At 42.0% G+C, this 24,593-nt stretch overlaps 1 protein-coding gene across 1 annotated transcript in view; it reads right to left on the bottom strand.

Annotated features, from left to right (window-relative positions):
* The window catches only part of asic2 (acid-sensing (proton-gated) ion channel 2), a 258,681-nt gene extending 238,737 nt beyond the window's left edge, over positions 1–19,944 (bottom strand). The window contains exons 1-2 of the mRNA XM_079365344.1: positions 19,397–19,944; positions 18,075–18,695 (exon numbers count right to left, since the gene is read on the bottom strand). Coding sequence (XP_079221470.1) covers positions 18,075–18,650 — 576 coding nt within the window. The 5' untranslated portion in view covers positions 18,651–18,695; positions 19,397–19,944. The remainder of the gene's footprint in view (positions 1–18,074; positions 18,696–19,396) is intronic.
* Between the last annotated feature and the right edge of the window lie 4,649 nt (positions 19,945–24,593).

The raw sequence follows: 24,593 nt of genomic DNA, 5'->3' as shown, positions 1-24,593 counted from the left end.
CACCGAGTGAGGCCATTATTTCAACCGCCACCTATTACTTCAAATGAAAAGGAGATGAATTTACATCAGGATTTCTCTGATTTGGCTCAGCAGGTGATTCATAATGTCGTATGTTCCCATAATTAATATGGGTTCCCTACAGACTGACCTCCAGCTGCTCCACTTGATGCCACAAGTGAATCGAACGCCTTTTATGCAACGTTACCCGGACGACTCGTCACTTTTACACAACCGAGTTAAAATCATCAGTGCAGCTTGTTGGCAGCTAAGAGCCAGACTGCAGCCTACTGAATTAGTCAAAAGACACCAGCGGTCAACAAGGTTGATAAAGCAGGAAGTGTTGTTATCAAAGTCAGACATTTATGATGCCCCCCCAGCACATTTTGAAATCTGATATAACGCTCTCCTCTTTAAAAGTTGAGCAGCACATCTTTCTGTCGTGAAAAGGCTCCTCTCGAGGCGCAGAGCGAGTCACACAGTCAATCCCAATGATCATAATTATAAAGTTTGTGGCGCTCCTACTACAAAATGTGAAATGACGATTTGCTTAACACCAAAACTGCTCATAGCGTAAACAAGCTATGCTGAAATGTATTAACATGTTTTACTGGTAACTTTTCTTTTTAGCAGCAGCAGCATCTGCTCCGCGTTATGCCACAGGACAAAATTGTCTTTTTGACAGCATCGAAACATCTTAAAAGCAAGGCTGTCCTTTGCATAACAAATCCTCCATCACACCCCGCTTTACCAATCCTCTTACTCCCTGAGCTCATAACCACCTATTGTGTTCATCCACAGTGCCTGCTGCAGGTTCGGATTAAGATAAATGATGGCGCCGTTGGGCTACAACAGCATCTATGCAAAGTATAGCACACACACAAACAGGCATTTTTAACTTGAGGAAAATTGATTTACGAACCCTCAGAAAGATCAACTTTGCCACCTTTTTTTTTTTTTTCCTAAGTTACAGTTTCAATTGTACGTTTCTATGGTGAAAGTTATCTCACGCAATCTCTGGAAATAGTACGAGAGGTGTTTTCTTTGCCACATGATGTGATGATTGACGCTAAAGTGAGGATGATGAGTGCATTGGCAGAGAGGAAGAGGTGGAAGTGGAGAGTGACAGGTTAATCACCAGCGTCTGAGTCACTCAGAAAAGCCCCCAGAGCCCCAAGCATGCAGGAGCTTTTACTGAGCTTTTTTTGTTTTTTTTTTGTCGTCTCGTCTCTCCCGAGCCCCATCTCACTCACATTGCATTTGTTCACTCGTACATTGTAACAGCCTCTCTCTGGTACTCTGGCTCCCCCCCCGTTCTCCCCGCCGTGCCTCGTCTTGTGTTCTCAGCCATCTATCCGCCGCAGCTATTCCCTCCGTGTTGATGGCCCTGCTGTAATGTCACTCTATCTCACTCTCCATCTCTCCCCTTCATGTTTTCTCTCACAGTCTGGGTGTCAGAGTCACGCTGTCGTCCTTAATGACAGCCTCTCGACTCATTTTTCTGCAGCTTTTGACAGCGCAGACACATATTGAGAAGACGTGGACTTGCCCGACACTGTGGAAAAAACATATTTAGAAACTCCAGGCTCTAATTGTCTGAGTGAACCCGCCTTTTTTATTGCATCTCTGCTGCCTAAAGGTGGTTGATTCTGTGACTGATTTACACCCGTTGGTGGTGAGCAAAGATTGCACTTAAATAATAACACATCAAATAATGATTACATCTATTTGCATGACAAAAGCCCAGCCGCAGTCTTCCCCTCACATACTGCGGCCTGAGACAAGATATATTTGAGGTTTCTGGTGTATTGATTGTGTCTGATAATGACAGAGAGGATATCAGACACACTCGCTGCTGTCGATTGGGTCCACCTGATTCACAACAAAGGAAGAGCAAACAAAAAAGGAAACGTACCTTCTGTTCAATAAGGAGGTTCGTTTCTGTTCAAAGTCTGCGTCAGTTTCAAAAAGGACGAATAAGATGGGAGACTGTAAATCAAGGGATATGACTGAAAGATAGATTTCATTAGAGATATTTAGTAGCGACAGTGGTGGGAGCCAAAGAGCTGCAAAGAAAGAAGTAAAAACAGCCAGTGGTCAGAACACTTGTTCATATCTTGTTGATAACCTGTGTGTTTGTTTTAAAGCGTGAAGCACATAGTGAAAAAAAACTCAGAAGCTAAACTCTTAGGAAGCTACCTTTCCTTCACATGCAGCCTCACAGACAGTTTCTGCTCTGTGCAAACACAAGCCTGTGTTTAGATTGTTCCTCAGCTGGCCTGCAGCTCTTTATCTGTATTGTATCAAATGTTTATTCATATTCATGCACACTGCTGGGTTTGGGGCTTTTTGTAAATGAGTAGATTTAATTGTGCTTAGAGTATTAATGGCTCAAAAAGACCGTGGAGCATCTGAGGAGTGCAGAAGACTCCCTGTCTGAAGGTACATTCATGTAAATACAGAGAAGAGCTGAAGCACATACACACTCCAGATTTATCTTTGACTTTTAAACCACAAGCTCTAAGTTATGGATGTGTCTGCTGCTCCCTGAATCCAGCGACCCCTGACCTAAAGCCGCTTTACAAAGGCGCTGCAGCAGCTTTAGGGTTCACAGGGGAAGTTTCAATGAAGCTCAACACGGTAAGAAAGAAGAGGTGTGTGGGGAAAAAAGGCTGAAGAACTTTACTATGAAAGTGAAACATAGGATGTGTTAACTATAATACAAGGGAGAACAGTCGTTTTGCCAACAATGAGAGTAGAAGAAGTATTAAATATAAAGACACGTCAGTGCTGTTTAATTATGACCCCTTTCTGTGTACTCCTCACATGATTTCTCTTACTCATGTTCCTCAGCCCTGCTGCCATATTTAGTCTCCATTATGGATCCTTATTGGCAGTTTTTTTCACAGTCATAAATAAATATGTACATAACAGAACATACAGAGAGAAAATGGGAGCATTGAGAGTAAATTTGACACAATCTGTGGATCTCTGTTTGGATGGAATCTGGATTTAGGTGGCAGGGACCCATGCTGGTGTAGCAGGACTGTTTTTGTTAAAATGGTAAGACGAGGAGAGAAAGTACAGTAAATCTTGAAATGGTCAGTCAGAAGACGGTTAAACTTGTAGTTTCTTGGTCAGTGGTCTGACAGATGTGTAGTTTGTAGTGGCTGTCTGTGGTTTAAGACTCTCCACTGTTGGGCTGTCAGTGTGTTCTGTAAATGGGCTTGTGTAATATCGCTCTAATGGTCAAAATAATAAAGTCTTAATGAGTGTTTAAAAGGATGGATCAAGTCCTATAAATTGTTACTCCAAGTAACAATACACATTTAATTAGGTGGTTTATGTCTTTGTGGTGCAATAAGAATATTGATCAATGAGCAAAAAAAGTTATTGGTCAATTAGAATCTGACCAATCAGGTTCAACTATGTAAAATCTCAGTTAGAGACAACTACAGAATACATGACACTAAACTGATGCATCTAATACGTCTTCTCTTTGCATTTCAGAAGCGTTGTGTTTCTTCCGAAAAAAAAAATATTAAATCTATTTTTTCATGACAGTGAAGAATGGTTAGAACGAAGTTAGTTTATCAAACCCCAGCTGAGATATTCAAAATGCCAAAGAAAAACATTAGACTGTTGAAATGGAAGAAAAACAAATCAGTGATGAAGTGACATTGTGTGCAGTCAGTTTATCAACCAAACTGTCCCATTATGAGCTGAACAATCCTGCAAATCATCGATAATATACTGGAGGGAAACATGAGCAGGCTAACTGCTGTGGGTGATGTAGTCTCAAATTGTTGCTTGTTGCATCCAACCGATTAAAAGCAGACAGGCGACAGATCAGACAATAGGTTCGTGGATCCAAAATGAAAATGGATGGTGAACAGCTGCGATGGTGACCTTGTAAAGAGACAGCAAGAGAGCTGAGCCAGCATCTAAAGCATTCATGTTAAAGACAGTTAATATGAAGGAGCGCTGAGCTTTCTACATCAGGTCCATGTAAAGACTGTAAACTGCAGCTTCTGCCCGAGTTTTAATTGAGTGAGAACATCAAGAGGGAGCAGAGGAAAATCAATATGCACATTGATGTACGTAGGGCTGGGCAATATGACAAAAAAATGTTCTAATGAGAAAAATGTCATCGATAAATATCAAATCATTGCTTCTTTCAAATTTAGATTTTTGGTCCCGAGTGAAGAAACCAGATGGTTAATTGAGGTCTAGTCATTCTTTATAATCGGAACATGACAAACTCTACTTGAGCAGATGAACGTTTGCCATCATGAGTTCAGCGCACGGTGCTGGAAAACGCTGATGTGACGTTTGGCTGCTGGGGAGTCACACTCACTGGTCCGCACTCAATTTCAACATTTACTTTGAAATCAAAACGAAATGTTGAATACATTATGTCCCTGTAATTAATCCGCAGTCATCATCCATCACAGTCAACAACCACCTGTCATCTTTGTTCGAGAGTATGAAAAGCTCATTTCTTACTGATGAACGCACTGAAGCAAAACCGCTGGTTGTTATTTCTGGGAAAACAACAAACATTAAATAATGGCTAAAAGATTTGCTTCAAAGGCACGGCGTGACATAGAAAAATAAAATATGAAAAGAGACGGGTGATAAATTAGAGGAGAAACTCACAGTTCGAGGATCCAGTGGATGTGTTACATAGTAGGGATGTTTTTTACCTTCAGGGAGAAAGGTCACTGTGGTAACGTTTACCGAGAATGGAACATCTTTTCATGGTGAAAGTAGTGTCTTCAGGTTGACAATTTCCCCATCCGCATGTCACACGGGGTTACTGAAAGGTTTGTGGAGCATGAAAAGGAATCGAATGCAATTACCTTTTCAGCCAGAAGGGCTTTGACCAAAGCAGAAAGCCTTCGGTGTTTATGAGAGATGAAGCATTTCACTGTGGGACAACACCAACCACTTTCATGAGTGAAGTCACGAGTGATATGGGTCGACATCAACGTCCAAGCAAAAAGGCCTCAGGACGCTACGACCACCTCGACAGTCACATGATGGAGCAGGAGGCGGCTCGACAGCTATATATCCAATTTATACTTCTAGGAAAGAGGTTTGACATTACAGTAAGCAGCAGCCAACATTTGATTTTACGTCATCTTTTGTACAAATTGCTTGCTATGATGTGATCGCATAGTCACAAGGTTTCACATGAGGGACAGCCATCTTTCTTGTGTCAACTTTTTCAATTCAAAAAACTTTTTATGTCATCAGGGGACAATTCAAAAGGCACACAGAGCAGTAAATGAACAACAGTGCAGGTATACTAAAATTAGACGAAGAAACGTCGACAAAAAGTAAAGTTTAAAAATTAAATTAAATGTAAAATTCAAAATGACAGTTAAATATATCAAATAAAGAGTGGAGGTGTAAGTGGACCGTGATCAAACTATGTGAACAGAATTACATACAGTGATGAACAGATGTAAACAACTATTGGGCAGTAACTGGGAATAAATATATAGATATATAGAGAGAGAGCTATACACAAGTAAAACAAAAGACTAAATATGTACTAAAGCTATGCAAAAAAAAGTCAAATTTTCCTTCAACTGCTAAAAAAAAAAAAATGGGCAAGATCCCAAAAGCTTTAGGAGTTGCTGAACATGTCACAAATCAAAATCTGGAGGCATGAAACCATGATTGGTATTTCTTACAGGTTAGACTTCCCCATGCAGTCTGAGTTCCTTTAATCCATAGCTTTTCACATTACCTTATCTCCACACCTCATTTTATATCTTGACATTACCCTCCTGTAATTCTGTCAATTAGATTTTAAGTTGTGGAACCAAAATCCTCCCCATCAGCACCCTGACCTCTGGATATTTTGAGCGATTCAAGGTTCAACCTCTGACTCTCCTTCCCCAGTCTACCCTATGGCATGATCCTATCTTAATGGACCTGCTCGGTATGAACTACATTGGTTTACCAGCTGCTTTTCAACTTTAAACGGATGTCCTCAGGCTGAAATAAAACAGACCTGGAAGGGGGGGGGGGCACAGAAAGGGGGAGAAAGCTGGCTGTTAAATCTTATTATCAACGAACAGAGCGGCAGTTTGTTTAGAAAGACTATGATCATGATTGATTGTGATCATGCAGATTTGATCAAAGATGGGGCAGTGGTTATTATAAGGCCTGCAGGCAAAATGTCTTGGCAGCTGTCAGAGGAAGGATATTTCAAAGCGTAGATGTTTGATTCAGAGTGAATGTGAGCGTGCCTATTGGTGACAGGGATGTGGGTAAAAAGAAAAGATAATCATTGATTTGTGCCGAAAATATTTTGACAACGAGCAGTGCCATGCAGCACAGACGTTGCAAAGGGGAATGTATGTTAATACAACATCCAAATGAAGGAGGCCCAACACTGAGACTGTATCACTGTGCAAAAACTCAAAGTGCATCTAAATGCTGAATTCATTACGTCTAAAAAAAAAACTCCCTCAATGTTCAAGAACTTCTGCTGAAGTACTCCAGCTTGTCTGTGTTCGTTTATTTTGTAACTAAGAGGCCTTTTGCTCTTGTTGTGCACGTATGAGTAAATAGCTTATGACACTGCAATGCAGTTTAATGAGCTTTAATAACATGCGAACCAAGAGTCTCGTTTTCCAAAGACATCCGAGACCTCATGTTAATGTAGCCTCAAGGTGGAGTTGATGTGCCGAGTGTGCCCGCGGAAAAGTGAGGCATGAGCACAGACGGCTGCAGAAAAGAAAAGAACATAGAAAAGCACACAGCTCGCCGAATGGAAATGTGGGTCTTATTGTACGTTTTGAGAGCTGGAAGGTCCACTGCAGCCAGCTAGTTTGAATATCTTCTTGGTCAATCCCGCTGATACAGACAGAAATAGTACAGGAGTAATCAAACATGGATGTATCTCAGACTTAGCCAGAAAAAAAAATGTTTTTATGAAAGGGTTAATAGTCTTCTTAACCTTAACATTTTAGGAGGAATCGATTTAAATAACCTGGAATTCATAATGCAAACTAAGAGAACAGAGATGTTAGGATCCTGCCAACATGGTGAGAGATGTTTCTTTAAATGCTAAGTAAGCAGCACAAGTGCAAATGAGACCGAGCTGGAATCACATCACATCTGCTCTGCCCCCACTAAAACCTCAGAGTGAGCAGCCGAATCCCCTCTTGCACTTTCAACCTCATAACTGAGGACAGGGCTGGGGCTTATCGTCTCTCTGATCTTCTCCTGCACCCTGACCTGCAGATGAAGAAGAGGCAGTACGTGTTAGCTAACTACAACCCCTGATAGTGGATCACGTCAGATCAGCTTGCTGCCACAGGACGTGCAACAATAAGGATGCTAACTTTAGCTGGTTCCAAGCATAAGTCTCGTTTCCCTTACAGAGACGAGCTCGGCCGCCAAGGAATATTTACAGCCCCATCTGCAATCATCTAACTAGCAAAGCATCTCCGCTCACTCTATATTCCCCAGGAACAAGTTGCTCGTAGTGTCTGAAACAGTCTCTGCATCTTATTGGCTAAGGAGAGAGAGAGAGACATGTCACATGGTCCATCACTCTTGATTGAGGTGTTACAGCTTGTGTTAAATATCGACCTTTTAATGCCGTTTTTTCTGCAGCTGGCTGCTGCTGCTGTGATTCTGTAGTATCTTGGTTATATGGCTTGTTATGATGCGCTGCTTTATAAACTATACAAGCCTCCTCCACGCACGGTTTTAATGACAGAATCACAGTGGAAGGTTTCCTTTATGAAACGTGTTCGGTGATATTAACCAAGAGAAGACACAAACAGGCAGAGAGAGACGTGAAGGGGTGTGCAATTGCGTCCACTGACACTGCAACCTCACTCATGAATAGGCTAATGACTTTCAATGGAGACTGAACCTCTGGTTGGTGAAGACTGACTGGAAAATCCTGCAGACCCTCTTATCTGCCATGTCAAATTCACAGTGCAGTCTAGAATTGATAACTGTAACGCCCGTTTTTTTTTTTTAAATCTGTTCAGAGTTAGACATTTTAGCCCTTTTTGCTCGTAGATAGAATTTCTTGCTTTAAAAAATTCTGGATCTTGTCAAGGCTTCCAATGTCAAATGTGGTAAAATATGACTTGCATTGCATTCCTTATTTTGTGTCTTAAGAGCTTAGTCCTTCTTGGCTTCAGAAGGTTCCAAGAAAGGATCCTTTTTTTTTTAGAACAACAAGAGGTTGTTCTATTAAAAAAAAAAAAAAAAGTATGAAAAGCAGCACTTTTCTCTCTCTCACCACTAACTCTCCAGAGTGGTTTGAGAGAGAATTGGTGCAAATGAGTGCCTCATTAAACCTGATGAGCGTCACTGAGACTTAGCTTATGATCCATGAGAAAGAGGGGGAGGGTATGGCTGACACCCACCATGATAACACAGGAAATCTCAGTCCTGACACACACGTTGCACACGTTCTGAAGGCGTGGGCGATCCTGTTCAAGGAAAGCTGGAAATAGAATTCTTTTAAAGTGGGATGAGGGTTGGATTCCGATAAAAGGTACGTCAGGTTCAGCGTCACTGATGTAGTTTCAGCCGATTGTCTTCCATCCAGCTGCAACATTAACCCACATACCTGAACTGAGGTCATCGTTCTCGACACCCCCAACCCCACACAACCACCAGCAGTCCTCACGCTGAGTCAGTGTCCATGCTGAGCTCAGATAAAACACTGCCTCTGCTGCCTGCCTGCTGTCAGTACATACTCTATACAAGTCATATGCCACAACAGCCAACCTCACACCGCGGATGCTGACAATGAGCTGCCACATTTGCTTCACAGGGATGCTCTGCTCTCACCAGCTGCTATCACTGCAAGCGGTACAGGAAGTGTTGTTGTAGCGTGGCATGAGAGAGACAGTTACTAATGGTTGGAGTTACCCTTCGGTGCTGCATGTGGTATTTCAGGATGGAGTTTGGATGCAGATCGTTGGACATCCAAGCAACTGCTCCTTGAATAATGAATGTGCAGGGAAAGCGAGGCGGCAACTGGCAAAGCAGGAGTGAGTGTGAAAGCTAAGCAGCAAGTTTAAAAAAAAAAAAAAAAAAAAAAAAGGGCAGACAGAAATTTAGGAAGATGATATTAGACTGAGAAAGATGATGGCAGCAGAAAAGAAAAAAAACCTAGGTGAGTTTGTTTTCATTTTTCAATGTAGACTAAGTAGAGACATGCATGTGTAACCGATTAATCAAAGCAAAAGATTCATCGCTCATGAGCTCTTAAAACACCTTCATGGGCTTGAATCCACACAAAAAAAAAAACAAAAAAAAAAACACAAAAAGGAAAGGTCAGAAATTGTGTAAATATGAGGCGTCATATTAAACATCCGAGTAGGCCTTTTGTGTTTTGTTTTCCCAGGGTGTTCGATAAGTACTCGAGATGTTTGAAACTCACTGTAATCACTGCCTTATCTACTTTTCCTCTAATTGAGGAAATGGGTGCACGCTGTGTGCCGCCTGTGCTTTGAATTGTGTTTTCATGCTGCAGTGTTGTCCCCATGGTAACACCATAAGGAGTGTTCAACCGGAGATTAGGTTTGGGGCAATGGTACTAAAAGTGAGGAGACTAAAGCGAGAGATGATGAAAAAATAATAATAATAATGTCCATTTATTCGGAAGTTTCTAATTACAAAAAAAAAAAAGCAAAGCATAACTGTGTTTATGTTAGAGCCACCTCTGTTTTATTTCCTTCACAGTACGGCTGACAGACCAGAGAGCAATGCAGGGAAAACAGCTGGAAGAGAGATATTACGCGGTCTCAGCAGAACAAGATTTTAATATTTTAAACAGCAGTAAACATGAAGTTTTGGGGTCAGGCTCTCACAACTCTCTCACTCATGAGTAAAAGGCAGAGGAAGAGCAGATCCCAAAACCATGAGTGCTTCTGACACACTCAGCCTTCGGTAAACCTTTGTATCAAAGCGTTTACTTTTAAGAGACGGTCGTATTTATACAAACCTGCACATGCATCGCTTCAGCCTGGAGACTGCATCTACTCTTAAGTAACAAGTCCTTGCTTTTCTGTCACTGTCATGCAAAGTTAATCAAAGGAAAACTGTCACAAAGCTGCAGCTTCAAAGCAGATTTAGAATTATAGAAACGTGTCTGCGACAGTGAAGTTGTGGTGACAGCTCACCCAAAAAAAGAAACCAGGACACCAACAAAATGTGGCGTTTATACTTAAGCTCCTTCTATCAATGTTGTGCATTGGTGTTTGGTTTTCTTGTACTGTGGATTTACACGTTTGGATTGTCTGGTCTGAATACTTGTTCTCAGCTGCTGACTTTGAGCATCCATGAATTAACGAGTGCTGTATTTATGTGCACATTACATGGGACACTATTTCTGCAACAGACTTGAAAAAAAAAATCCTCATAACTATAGAACAGCATTAGCAGTTTGTATTTGTGTTCATGCACAACTGTTGTATGCAAGCCTAATAATAAGTCACCATTTACTTGTTCAGCGACATGCTAAATATCTGTTTGTCAGCGGTTTGATGCTCCACAGTGTTTACCAGGCGCTGGGAGATGTATGCAGTAGAGTTTCAAGAATTCTTGCTCCGATTCTGTTCCTGAAGACACGTTTGATCAGAGCAGTGAGGGGAAACGCAGTCACCAAACGTTAGAAATCTATCGTGCTGAATGGTTTGAGGCCATTCAATTAAAAAAACATTTAAACCGTGCGCCGTTCTTTTCTACAATGGCAGCTTTGGCTCAAACGCAGTGAAGGGGAAAACTCTGGTCAACAAAGTCAGAGCAGAGACAGAGAATCGGTTTGACTTTCACCTTGTGGGCCAAATCTGTGGCTTCGTGCGACGCTGTCCTGCAGACGGGCGTCATTTTGACAAAAAGAGCTCACATTGTCCTGACACCAGTCTGACAGAGGCCGTACCTGGAGACGGGGGCAGCAGGAGCCGGCAGGTGAAAGTGTTGAAGGAGTAGCTTGACATTTGAAGTATAAGGGCAATAGTGACAGATTCTCTTGTGCATGGTCTAAAGTGCAAGTCTCAGGGTATTTAAGGGCGACCAACCTCTGCTTGCTATTTTAACACTACTGGCTACATTGAGGGAAGACATCTGGACACACGGTAAGACATGAAGAGCTTCTATTAGTGCTGAGCAATGAGTCAAGATTCAACTTAAATTATGCTTTTTTCACAGTCATGAAATCAACATCATCAATCAAACGATTGCAATTTGTAAGTTCAATAAACGCAACATTTAGAATTGTTCAAATAAAGAGGCAGCTGGAAAAGAGGGACGATAACACGGTCTATCAGCCAGGTTGTTTTTCAAGCATCTATTATTCCACTTGCACAATGTGTTGTAAACTAAGGAGAGGGAACGAATGAGACATGAAAGGTAATGGAAAAACAGTGCGGGTCACAGAGAGCACAGGAGCTTTATCTCTGCAGACAGCATGCAGTCACATGTTGGACCATTGTGTTGATAAAATCCACAGAGCTGTCAGCAAGCCGAGGAAATGTTTACGTTTTTATCATTTTGATTCACTACGGAAAAAAAAAGAAGCAAATTTTCCACCACAAGTCATCCTGGAGAATATTTCATTTTAGTAACACTTTATCATGTTTTTCCTTCAACACGTCTCACCTTCATGCACGGTAACAACATCAGTCCTGCACAAACAAATACACGAGTCTCATGAGGGAGACTGGAAATGTCAGCAGACGCAGGACGTTGTTTATGTACACATCTGTACAGGAGCAGCTCCACTGATGACTACTGTGTTTATCATCATCACTGGAGTTAGTTTATCCTCTTTTTACAAAACTGCTTCAAAAGAAGAAGAAAAAGAAAACACTTGAGCTGAAATAACAGAATCATTCAGTCAGAGGTTTGAGCACATTAAGCTTCTGTGGAAGCTGGTATACAAAATTCAGAGGTTTCCAAGGAAGGATACGAAGGACTTGTGTCACAGCAGGTTACGTGTTGAGGAAACGTTATGTTTACAAAGAATATGTCGACACTGAAAAACTCCAGGAACACTCTGGAGCTGCAGCGAGGAGTTATCAACATGTGATGACAATCACACGTGTCCCAATGCCAAAAGAACATTTCCTAACAATAAACAAAATGTTTGGACTTCCACAAAACTCACTGTACTCTGTTCACTGCACAGTGAAGTAAACAAGTAAACAAACAAGTCAGGGCAAAGCAGCAGCTTGTTTTATGTCCATTTCAAGCTCAACCCTCTCTATTAAGCGGTTGCATTCAACATACTGTGTGACATTAAGTTCAGTTTGTCCCACAAGTCATTCAATAGAGGGACAGCTACTCTGTCATTTCAGATGTTTGTTTGTTTGTTTTTTTTATGGGTATAACGGCTTCAACTAATGGTTACTGTCAAAATCTATTCATGGGTCAAATATCTTCTTAGTTAACTGATGATCCTGAGAAAAAAAAAAAGTATTAATTCTTTCCTTTTATTCATAAACAACATTGTGACATTACCATGGACTACCACATACAAATACAATACAACCAAATCAAACCTTTTATGAACCCATGACAAATCATTTGAAGTGTCTCCCAAAAGCTGTAGCAGTTATTGCTTATTCAGCGGTGGAGAAACAAAAAGCCTTCAGGGAAAAAAACAGCCTGCTCCTTAAGGTCTCAACATGCACTCTATCATCAGACCACCATAATCCAGCACTGTCTACTACCACATGAGCTGTGTCTGTGGCTGCTCTCCAGCTTTTCTTCCCGAGCTGGTTAGACAGAACAGGTTGCTCGAGCCTCTCGGGGAGGGGGGGTTCTGGAGAGGCAGGCTTGTGGGTGGCAGTGGTGCTTTCCTCGCCCTTTAAGACACTGGCACATCATGCCTGCCGGGAATGTGAAATGCCATGATAATGCCACATTAGTAATTAATACACTATCTGCACTAAAGCTAAACATGATTCACTGGGCTTTTAAATGTTGAGTTGGAGGGGACTGTGAAAGTGATGAAATGCAGTTAGAGAGGTGGAGTGGCTGGAGAACAGACTTGACCAGATTCTCCCTGTGCTGCTCTGCTGGTGGAGGTATGGAGAGACTAGTAATGCAATAATCCGCCTGCAAAGTGCTAAAGCCACTGGTTGTGTGTAAAGGCTAATTGCTGAAGCTGTAAACAGCCAGCATCATTACATTTTACAGTGCTGTTCGTACAAGGCTCTGGTCAGGGGAAAAAGACAAGTGGCTAATTAGTGTCTGTGTGATGCAGAGCTCCTGGTCCGGCTGCTATCAGGTTTCACATTAAGGCTGATCTGTGATGGGGTCCTCTTGCTGGCCTGCAGAGCTCCAGGGGTGTTCATATAGCTGAAGCACGCAGCGAGCGCAGGCTGAGCCCAGTGAGCTGATTCTCTCTGGCAGACGCTGATGTGGTAAGTCAGTGTGATCAATCAGTGTTTAATCATGGCTGTAATCACATCAGCCAAAACAAGAACCAACAGTGGGAAGTCAAAGGGTTCGACACACACGAGACACACGATCAAGTCTATCTGACTGCATCATCAGACTTACCGCAGGCGAAGTAAGATTGATCAAAAGGAATGTAAGGCGGTCGCTTTAACTATTAAGAGCTGCAGGAAACACGGCCGGCTCGTAGAAATGAACTGATTTCTCACTTTCTGATTCCTCAAGGTCAGACCTGCCCATTCCAATTTCATTTCGTTGAAGAACTTCAACGTACCGCTCAGGACAAACATGTTCCTTTTCTCTTCAATGGAAACTGAATGTTCACAATAAAACATTAACTGTTAATTCACTGTGTGTCCAACCCTTTATTTCCTGTTTTGTTGTTTATTGTAAGTCGCAATCTCTGCTGGACGTGTCTATGTGTAAGGGTAAAAGAAATATTAAATTAATACACTTTACACATTTTAGAAGGATTTAAACAGCCACTATGAACACTCTCTTTTCTAATAGTTATTTAATTTAACTCATTAATATATCAAGTAAGAGAAACAGAACAGTGTCTTCAGCTGAATTTTTCCTGACTCACTAAGAAAGGATGAAACTAACTATTGACAAACAACTGCAACATGTCAGCCAGTGACACGCAGACTGACAGCCGTCTCCTATGAACACGCCCCGTGCAGATCAACATGTTGGCGTGTGTGTTTGGCTGCTTGTGTGTCACTGTGCATTTCTTTTGACCAATATGGTTGATGGAAAAATCTTACATCGTCATGCTGTACAGAATTACCTCATGGGATCTCTATACAGAGTGAAAACAGACCTTTTTTTTAATTCTTCAGCAGCTCTGCTTGGATGGAAGGATGCTCCATTTGGCTCTTTTTGGGCATCCTTGGGAAAAAAAAAAAAAAAGGAGCACCAAGGTTCCCATTTAGAGACACTCCTGCCATGTGGGGTGCAGATGTGCTCATACAGGAACATAAATTGAAAAAGCGCCAAAACACCAAAAACACACACCTAGGTGAAAAATGTGCACACCAAGGCCGTTTCCCTTTTTGTGCGGCTCTGCTCCAGTTCCATCAGTCACGTCACACTGACTCCCGAGTCCCCACAATCCTCCCTACGGTCATTCATCACAATGTCAGTCAAATGCTGACTCCGGTCCCGCGAGTGCCAAGCTAATGCTGTCCCTGTGTGTGTGTGTGTGAGAACCCATTCATGTATGTATAGATTCTGGTGTGTTTGTGTTTCACTGCATGCATGTGTCTGTGAGCATTCATGCATGCGTTTTGTTTTTTTGTTGGGTTTTTTTTTTTTTCTATTTTTGGGGCTTCCGTGTTTTTTTCTTCTCCCGTCTCTCCTCCCGGAGGGGGCCAGAGAGATGAAGGTGTGTCGCTGCAGTGACAAGAGAGAGAAGAAACAGAGCGAAACGACACAGAGGAGTCGGGAGAAGTCAGGAGGAGCTCGGCGGCGGCAGCAGCAGCAGCAACAGGCAGAGGGCAAAGAGGATGACAGGGCCTTCTAGTAGCTTCTCTGTCAACATGATTATCTATGAACCCAGCTCCAGGTCAAAAGATGTGTCGCACAACATGTAAGACACTTACTAAGGGGAACAAACAGAGACTCGTGGCTGCATGGTAAAGCATGGTCAAGGCCATGCTAGCTTTGTTTTAACTCCCAGAAGATTCAACAGAAGGAAATTAGGGGAATCACATGTTGGCTGACAAGAGCAGGGAGCTGCTCACTTCAAGCTCTCTGTGATATGAATCAAAGCAGCAGGGGGGGCCATCCATCTAAAGACATGTCGAGACAATCACTACAGCCAAAGTGTGATCCACCTGTTTGTTTGTTTTTTCCAATGAGCATCAGTGCATTGAGTTTCTCTCAGCATGAAACATTCAGATGTCCATCCACAGAGACACTTCGAGAAAGTCTCGTTTCTCGGACTACACACATGAAGTGCTGATGTGGCCCGTTAAAGACGACAGCTCATCACAGGACATCAGATCCACGAGGCGGGTGAGGTGTTGGCAAGGTGCTGATTGCATAACGCATGAATAACTGGTCAGTTCTGTCTAATATCAATCTAAACCTGGACTGTGGGCAAGCTTTAAATAAGGAAGTCGAGCTGCTGGTCAGGCAACAGCTCATTACATTACCTTATCCCTTCATATTTACTGTCTAACTAGATTGAGGAGTAACACATGGTACTGTCATCATGCCACTTCTGATTGTGGTAACTGTTCAAGTTACTTTTTAAATGTTATGGGGCTGTTACATTAACAAAAATATAAAACAACTTCATGTAAGAAAACCAACAACGAGATCATGGGTGACATCGATCCAGCAGACGAGGTTATGCTAACGTCATGCGTGTGGTAAACGTAAACACACGGGGCGATGATGATTCAGACGTGCGAGCTTTCTGACTCAGAAACACCTGCGTCATTTTCCCCTGCTTGATTCATCAATAGGAAAACAAAATGCTTCACTGTCCTCCCATTGGACATCATCAAATCTCTTAGAAAGCATTTGTGGGGGTTTTTTCCTTTAAGTAGCAAAGAGTGCTGTTAAAGATTAAGGCATTAATAAGAAGCTTCTCTCTGTAAGTGCAGCTTTAACCATCCCAATAACAAGCATCATATTGTGTAGATGAAATCACCCACAGCTTATCAGCTCTTTTAACCTTGCTATAGGTCAATTAGCTCTTTGGGCTGCTGCTTTTTGAAGCTGGCATCTCTACTCAGCTGAAGACAGACCTCCTGTTGGTGATTTGGATTCACCCAGCACTGATCTGATACAGAGTAATATATCTGTGTGTAACACACTCTTAGGCGGATCAGTCCTGCTGCTGAGAACTGAACAGACAGAGCAGGTCGTGATTTAAAGAAGCAGCCTGTAGAAGGTGGGTGTGTGTGTGTGTGTGTGTGTGTGATCAAACACTAACGTGCAACCTAAAAAGAAACATCTCTCTGTCACACCATCAAAGTGATAGTCACACCTCGTTCGAAGAAGAAATCCCCTCTTTATAATCCGAGGAGTACCAAACTGATATCTTTAGCTTCATGTGCATGTATCAGAGAAGCTTCAGAAAAACAAGGTGTCAAAAGTAAGTACACAACATCTGTTGATTTAATGTGTCAACAGTGCTCCTTTTAGACTCGGGTTGTAGTGCGTCTGTCTTGATTAAGGATCTTTGAATCGAGGTATTTATCATGTGTGTTCGTTTCTAAACTTCTTTAAGGTATTTGTCCAGATCTGCTTTAAAAAAACAATCAAAACTCTGGTCACATTTACGTCCTTTTTTAAGCAGCAATAGAGTGCAGTCAAAGAAAGATCGGCACCTAAAGCAAATTACCAGGCAATAATAATGCAACAGTAACAAAACAAGTGGATGCTTATGCAAAATCACAAGTCTGCCCACGATCTTATAATAACTACATCCAAAACTCTAAAAGTGTCACATCCACTCCGAGTGCTCCTGAAGAAACGCCATTCTTTGTTTTGATTGCCAGTTAAAATAACAGCAAATCAAAACACTTTTCTAAGTTGTTTTTTTTTTTTTTTTTTAAATTGTCACTGAAGAAATAACCTGCAGGATTTCATCCAAAAGCTCAGTTTTCAAGAGAGACTCTTCCGTTGTATAAAAGCTTGAATCATTCTTCTTGGAGCGTTCACATGCTGAGTGCAATGTGCTCTTCAGCTGCACCGACAGACCTGATTAACAAGCAGTCTGAGCGAGTCTGACGATGCAACAAGTGGGTGTTCAGAACTGTGTTGTGGTGTCAAAATCAACTTTGCCAGAAATTGCTCGCAATGATCAGCCAAAAAAAAAAAAAAAAAAAAAGTAAGAAAAGTTGAGAAAACAAAACAGCCTTGAATAATTAGCATTTCTGTTCAATCTCTGAAACATAGTAGACAACATTTCATCAACATGACAACAAGTGGCTCTGCACATATCCTGGAGTTTCATGCGCAGTGTTTTAACAAGGTTAACAGCAGAATGATGAGCCTACCCAACAGCAAGTCAAATTCAAGATATTAACACTAGCATCCAAGAAATTCAAATGTCTGCTCTACCAACCAATCCAACAGGTACAAAAACATCACTCGGAGTAACTGTCGAGAAAACCTCGGGAGGAATAAATGAAATGTCAGAGGGATTACAGGGACTCAACTTTAAACACATTCAGTAAAAAACACAACTTTCCTCCAGTGACTGAAAGATAGGAATTGTTGCAGTAATGCATGTGCAAGTAAGCACAATTCAAATCATGTGAAAGCTGAAGACAACAACAAGGCAATAGCGGAGATGACATTTGCGGAACAAAGCTGGGGAGTCAACCTGTGCAGCCAAACAGCAGAGAACCAGGGAGCAAAGCCAGCAGGAAACTCTCAGAGCAGCAGCGTGGGAGGGAAAGAGCAGTTATCAGCGTACATCAAGTCGTTTCACCGGCAGAGGAAAAGAAAACATCAGCCGTCTCCGGAAGACCTTGCGAGACTCAGAAGACGCTCCCACGAGCACCTCAGAGGCGGACTCGTCTGAGAGCTTTGAAGCCGCTTTGACCCAAACTGATCCAAGAGCAGAGCTGACATTCAAAAGAGGACATGAGTGGACTCACGGTTTTGAAGTCGCTGTGGCTGCACTCCTGGCCTTGGTAGCGGCAGTAGAGCATCATGTCTTTGAGGTCGTGGCCGACTCGCTCCATGAACTCCTTCATGCTGAACGCCTTGGGCTTGTAGGCGGTGAAGTTGGATTTCTCCTCCAAAAACGCCAGCACGTCGGGCTCGGCGAGGTGCGGCTGAGGGATGGTCAGGTGAACGTCCAGCAGGGCCAGCAGCTCTCCGGCGTGGTACAGGTCGTTGCGCGTGAGGCGGCTGAAGCGGTACGTGTTGAGGTTGCAGATGGTCACGGCGGGGAAGACGAGGCTGCTCGAAACGACTGCATCCAAGCTGGTCACGTGAGGGTAGGAGAGGAAGTAGGCCAGGCGCTCGGCACTCTCCAGGGCTAGCAGTCCCACGCAGGCCAGCAGGGCCAGCGCCCAGAGGAAGCGGCGTGCGCTGGGCTGACCGTAAGGGAAGACGAAGCGCAGGCCGTGCAGCGTGCTGGTGTGAGCGAAGGCCTGCCAGGAGGTCGGGTGGAGGCTGGAGCTCTCTTGGCTCCCCCGACTGCCACAGCTCTCTTTCAGATCCATCATCAGCCCTCCAGCCCCTCGGCCAGGGAGCCCCTGGTGCACTCTCACCTGCAGAGACAAGGAAGGAACAGCAATAAAAGACCCAAAAATATATATTTGAGCATTTTGATGAAGCAGGAAAGAAGATGGCACGAGGATGCGCAAAAAGGAGAGAAACAGAGGCGAGAAAAAAAAGAGCTTAAAAGAAAAAAAGAAATAGACAGTAGGAGAGCTGACAACTAATATAAGGACAGGAAACACCTGAAAAAGAAGAGGGAGTGAACATGACTTCCACAAACCAAACAGCTACTACAGTGAGTAAAAGACAGGAGAGGAAAGATGCTCCCTCAGGGCATCCCTTTCCTCTCCGCTCTCAATCACTCCCTCAAGCTGAAAGTTACTGTGGGTGCCAGCCTGCCTGTAGCTGCTGTTACACCACCAACAAACACACTCTTCCAAAATCCTAAACTAAGCCCCCCCTCTCTCCTGTCGCCCTCTGTGACTGCTCGATTCCCAGGGTAAATCCTCTCTGACACTCACAGATAGAGGTGAGAGTCACTTTAACCGCGAGCCAATCAAAGCTGCGTCAGTGTGTTTAATGTTTCGACTCATCTCCATTAAAAAAAAAAAAAAAAAAAACAACAACAAAAAATCACACGCACACTCTTTCACAAGGTGTCGCTTTCATGCACATGGACACAAACGCACACATGCACGTCCAAGCTTCTCAGGGTTTCCCAGTGCACACAACTAATGACGAGCCTAAGCACCTCTCTCGATCGCCCTAGCGAAGAGACATCCAGCCGGCGACTGTGTGCAAGTCTGAGAGCGCACTTGTGTGTTTGAGATGCGTGTGCGTGTTTGCTGTGTGCGAGTGAGTGAGAAGGAGAGAGCGAGAGAGACACACTGCGAGAGAGAGAGAGAGAGAGAGAGAGAGAGAGGAAGAGGGAGAGGGGGGGAGAGGGAGAGAGAGAGAGAGTCGCTGATGATCAGAGCCGCTGGTTAATCTCGCATGCCGATCCAAACTCCTCCCGTTTTCCTCTGGCCAGATACATCTGCTTTCCCTCCTCTTCCCAGCTCTTCTGTGGCGGCGGCGAACAACAGCCGAGCCGGGAGAGACGGGAGGCGCACACACCAACACACATGCTCGCACAGAGGAAGAGAGAGAGAGAGAGAGAGAGAAGAAAAGAGAGAGGGAGGGGGAGAAAGATAGGAGGGAAGACGACGCTCTCCTAGCTTGCTCTTTCCCCACAGGCGAGTCTCTCATTGAATATGTTTCCTCCCCTTTCTCCTCTTCTTCCTCCTCCTCTTCTCACACCGCCACCCTCGCTCTCATTTGTCTCTCAGAGCTTTCACATTTCCACCTTTCAAGTCTCAACACAAACAGAGTGATGGATGCATGCAAAACGGGACACTGTCTGAGGGGGGAAAAAGAGAAGTGGTGACTTGGTCGGGGAGGGGGTTTTGCCTGTCATGGAAAGTGAAGCAGAAGTGGAGACGGAGGAGTAAAGGCGAGGAGGGATGTAGGTTGAAAGGATAGCTGAGGACAAAAAACAAAGACAGGAAAACTAAAAGAAAAAAGAAAAAAAGCAAAGGAGTGAGCAAAGCAGTGTGGTCACAACAATGTCCAAAGAGGAAACTAATTCAGCCACATTAATGTCACATACACAGGAAAGGGCTACAGATGTAAAGGGAATAATAAGTACGATGTGTGAGTTTGTCATGCTTAATAAACACTGAAACTGCTCTATATATACGGGAATCCAGGCGTTTTATCATGTGCACTTTTCAATCAAGTGAGAGAGAAAACTGTCAGGATGTGAAGAGACTGGAGGAGGAAGGCACTGACAGGGAAATAAAAGCAGGGTGTGAGAGCGTAAAGAGAAGAGCTTCACTGTCTTGATGGACAGGAAGAAAAAACAGATTGTCACCCTGATATTCAATTTCAATTTATGCCTAAAAATAATACTTAATGTCTTAATGGCTGATATCAATCTTTCTATTTAACAACGTATAAAGCAGTGAACAATCAGCCTATATTGTGAGTACAATACATACACTTACAGCAAGTAAATAAGACAGTTCAAGGCTCTACTCAACTAAACTAAAGTATGAACAAAGAAGAAAAGAAAAGAAACAGTGGTGTGGGAAAGCCTGTGTTTGTTATTAGTCTGCTAGTTACTGAGGCAGCCTTAGTGTGCAAAGTGTAAGCTAACTTGATAAAACTCAATCTCTGGTTAAATGTCAACATGCTGGGAGTCAAATCAATGAAATGAACCAGCTACTAAGAGACCGAAAAGAAGCCCAAGCAGCCACACGTAGCTCAAATATTACAAGTTTCAGGAGGGCTTAAGTCAATAAAGACATTACATTAACTGACATTCACTCACAACTTGTTAATAGCTTAACTATAAAATACCCGAAAACACCTTACCTGATTAAAGATGCTGCGGTCAAGTGAGCCGTCATTTGCAAAACCCCGGTGAAGCCAACCGCCCGATGGAAACACGATGCGCGTCTACTCAAGGATGTGCGGTATGGGTGCTTGGACTTGACCGCAGTTTAAAGATTTACCTCATATTTAATCAGGTTGAAGAACTTAAAGCCTTCCTCTTTGTGTAATTCTATTTAATGCGACTAAACCTACAGCTCTTTTCAGTCCTTTAAAAAAATGCAGCCACATTTCGATAGGTAGCATTTGCTAGCTTCCCCGTTTGTTTCTAGTTAATTCGTTGTTGCTTAGTTGAATCCAGCTGGGGCCAATTAAGCCTTAATTAACACAAACCGTAACCTATAACCTACGTTTCAACACAGGTGTTTTAATGATTAAAATGTGTTTTTATTGTTAAAAGTTGATTCATGTGTCAAAGCCGTTGAAATAGAAACGATAGCGATAACTGCGTTTACAGCTCACCTGTGCCTTTGCAGGTGCTTTCAGCAGGTTGGTCACATTTTTAAAAACTGTAGGGCGCCTACGTATAGGCCAATGTTTTCCAAATAAATATCTCATTAACCCATGTAACTTAGTGTTTGATTCTGCGGGGGAAATAACTCTCGAAACTGCAATGCACAATATACATACTATTTTTGACAACATGTGAATACAACCAGGTAAATCAATTTAAAGATGGCAGCGAAAACTTAAACACATTTTAGGAAGCTCATATATATAAAGCTATATATATTATGGTGTCCAAACAAAAATTGGACACCATAATGAATTGGACACCATAATGAATAAACGTTGTACAAGTAAACATAGCACAACAAAACAATTGCAGAGACAGTTTAACCATAAATCTATTCGAAACTAACAAAAAAAATAGGCTATTTGAGAACTTGATGGTTATTGTTAAAATAAAGTTTAACAAAGTTTCAAAATCATTTAATTTTTTTGGAAAGAATATACAACCTTAATACGATACGGGTGGTAAACAAAACAAAAACTATGACAATTTCAAATGTGGCTCTTGGTAAATGTGGTGGCATTTTTCGTAATAGCACACTATAAACTGAACCAGACATTTTTGTGGCCAGATTGTCATAAAACCTCAGAAAGAACATGATAGAAACTTAATTTTATGATGATCTAATATTAAACCTAATTTAAATGATTGAACTACTTCAGTCAGTATTCTTGTAAAAGCAATTTTAAATGTAAAGAAAGGATTGCCTGTAGAATGGGGTATTTCAATTTGCACACAATGCAGGCCTGCACCCACACAAACTGTCAGTCGATCACACGCTCTTTCTCCCAAATGGAATTTGCTGTGGTCTCAGACAGCTGCAGGGCTCACTGGTTTCTTAACAACTTAATTAAGCAAATCTCCCCTTTTCCACCGAGGTAATGAGCGTAGTTTTACAGGGATTAGACAGTCTCCAGAGTTGAAAATAAGGCTTTATGCTTTAGCGCTCTTATCTACTCTAATCCATCCAGCCAGTTCTACATTCACAAGATTATTGTTAGCCTTGCCATATACTGTATGTCTCCTTCAAATTTGCAAGGTATTCATGCTTATAATTGCAACCTTTGAACCTAAATGAATGATGGCATTTGTTTACCTTCTTGAGTCAGAACCTGCATTGAAAGCAAATATATAAATCTTACATTTATGAGGTATCAAAGCAAATGAATCCATGCAGCTGAAGAAGACATTTAAAGGGAAAGTGTCTCGGGAGTCTAAGCTCACTGTGGGCCCCAATCTTGGCATTGATCCTCATAGTCAGTAAAATTGTACTCGATGTAGGAACATCATTCTCCCAATGCTTTCCCCCCTTGTTTACAAAATAATGCGAAAGCTTCTCTTCTACGTCCTTAGAGAGAGATCCAGCCTTTTCAACCCACTGTACTATTGGTATTGTGTATGCATAAATCCATGCCGCTGTCCATGGTACTGAAGTAGGAGGTAGACTTGAATCATACACTCTATAACTTAAAGCCTGTCTCTGTAAGTTCTTTTGTGATCAATGTTATACTACATTAGAGTCTATAAGTTCCGCACATAACTGCCAGTTCCATTTTCAAGGTAACAGTAAAAAAAGACAACTTAAGAGGATGATAGAAACTCACTGCTGCCTGTAGTATTCCCACAATGTTCCTATTCTACTTCTACGGCATTATGTGCTGCTAAAGCTACATCCCTGAGATATAGAAAAGTAACATAATTCATTATCTGAATATGAAAACTGAACATAAACATATAGTATTTACAATAATTATGCAATGTCAGATTAAACCAATTCAATTCAATTCAATCAATCTTTATTAGCACATTTAAAACAACCTTGGTAGACCAAAGTGCTGTACAAGCAAACTAGAGATTGTGAATACAATAAATGAAATAGCATAAAGAGTAAAACACAATAAATGAATAAAACAATCACTTCAACACTGTGATTCGTTTTCACATATTTGACCATATTTCCTTTTTTTTCACCTACTTGTTAAAAAAAAAGTAGCTGCCAAAATATGTCTCACCTCAAGGTCAAGTTCTGTGTGTGTGTGTGTGTGTGTGTGTGTGTGTGTGTGTGTGCGTGTGTGTGTGTGTGTGCACGAATCCTAACACTTGTATTTCTTAGAAAATAGAGACAATAGATCAAGTGTTTTGTCCACATTTGTTGGGATGCTGCTGTTATCAAGGTCTTGAATCTTATTCCTCCACTTTAAAATTGAAACAGGTCCTTGAAGGGCCTGTGACCAAAGACATCTTACACTTAGGCTTATCCCAGAGGGTAATTTGGTTCTATCTTACCTCAATATTAATTTAGCAACTACCACATAAACAGCTGGGTGAATAAATCCCAGTGATGCTATCTAATGAAAACATACTGTTTGTTTTTCATCTAAATAATAGCATGTGCAAAATATCCTAAATTGAATAGTCTTGCACACATACAAGATTTAACTACAATAGGAAGCAACATATCCTGATATTATTATTATGAAACATAATTACACCAGCCCTTTTCACTTCACTATCTCCCTCCCAGGGCATTCAGATCCCCAAAGTATTTCAGTGGAGGCATTTTCTTCTTCTTTTTCAGGTTTGCTGATGATTGGAAAGCTGTAGAGAACCATGAAAAGAAGCAGTGATAAGGAAGGGTTGGCGAGGCATGCAGCTTAAGTCCTGAGATGAAATAAAATCTTGGCCACTTAAGGTAAATCAGTTTTGACACAATGGGACACGCACTCTGCAAAGAAAGCCACTGGGGCTGGGCAGAGTTTTGTTCGAAAACATCCTAAGTAAAAAAAAAAAAAGCTTTTCAAACAACTTTCTGACATGTTTAAGTAATGAAAAGGCTCATGTTTAGTTCAAGGAAAGTCAAAACACAATGTACTTTAACAATATGATTTATAGATTAAGCCCTTGATGCCTGAATTTGTTTCCAAGTATTAAAACATTTTCTTACATGTGTTTCTGCTTTCAAGTAGATGCTAAATTAAGTTGAGAACGTTTATTGGAAAAT

Source organism: Symphodus melops (genome assembly GCF_947650265.1).
Source record: "Symphodus melops genome assembly, chromosome: 17".
Taxonomy (NCBI): domain Eukaryota; kingdom Metazoa; phylum Chordata; class Actinopteri; order Labriformes; family Labridae; genus Symphodus; species Symphodus melops.
This window is presented reverse-complemented; position numbering and strand designations above follow the sequence as displayed.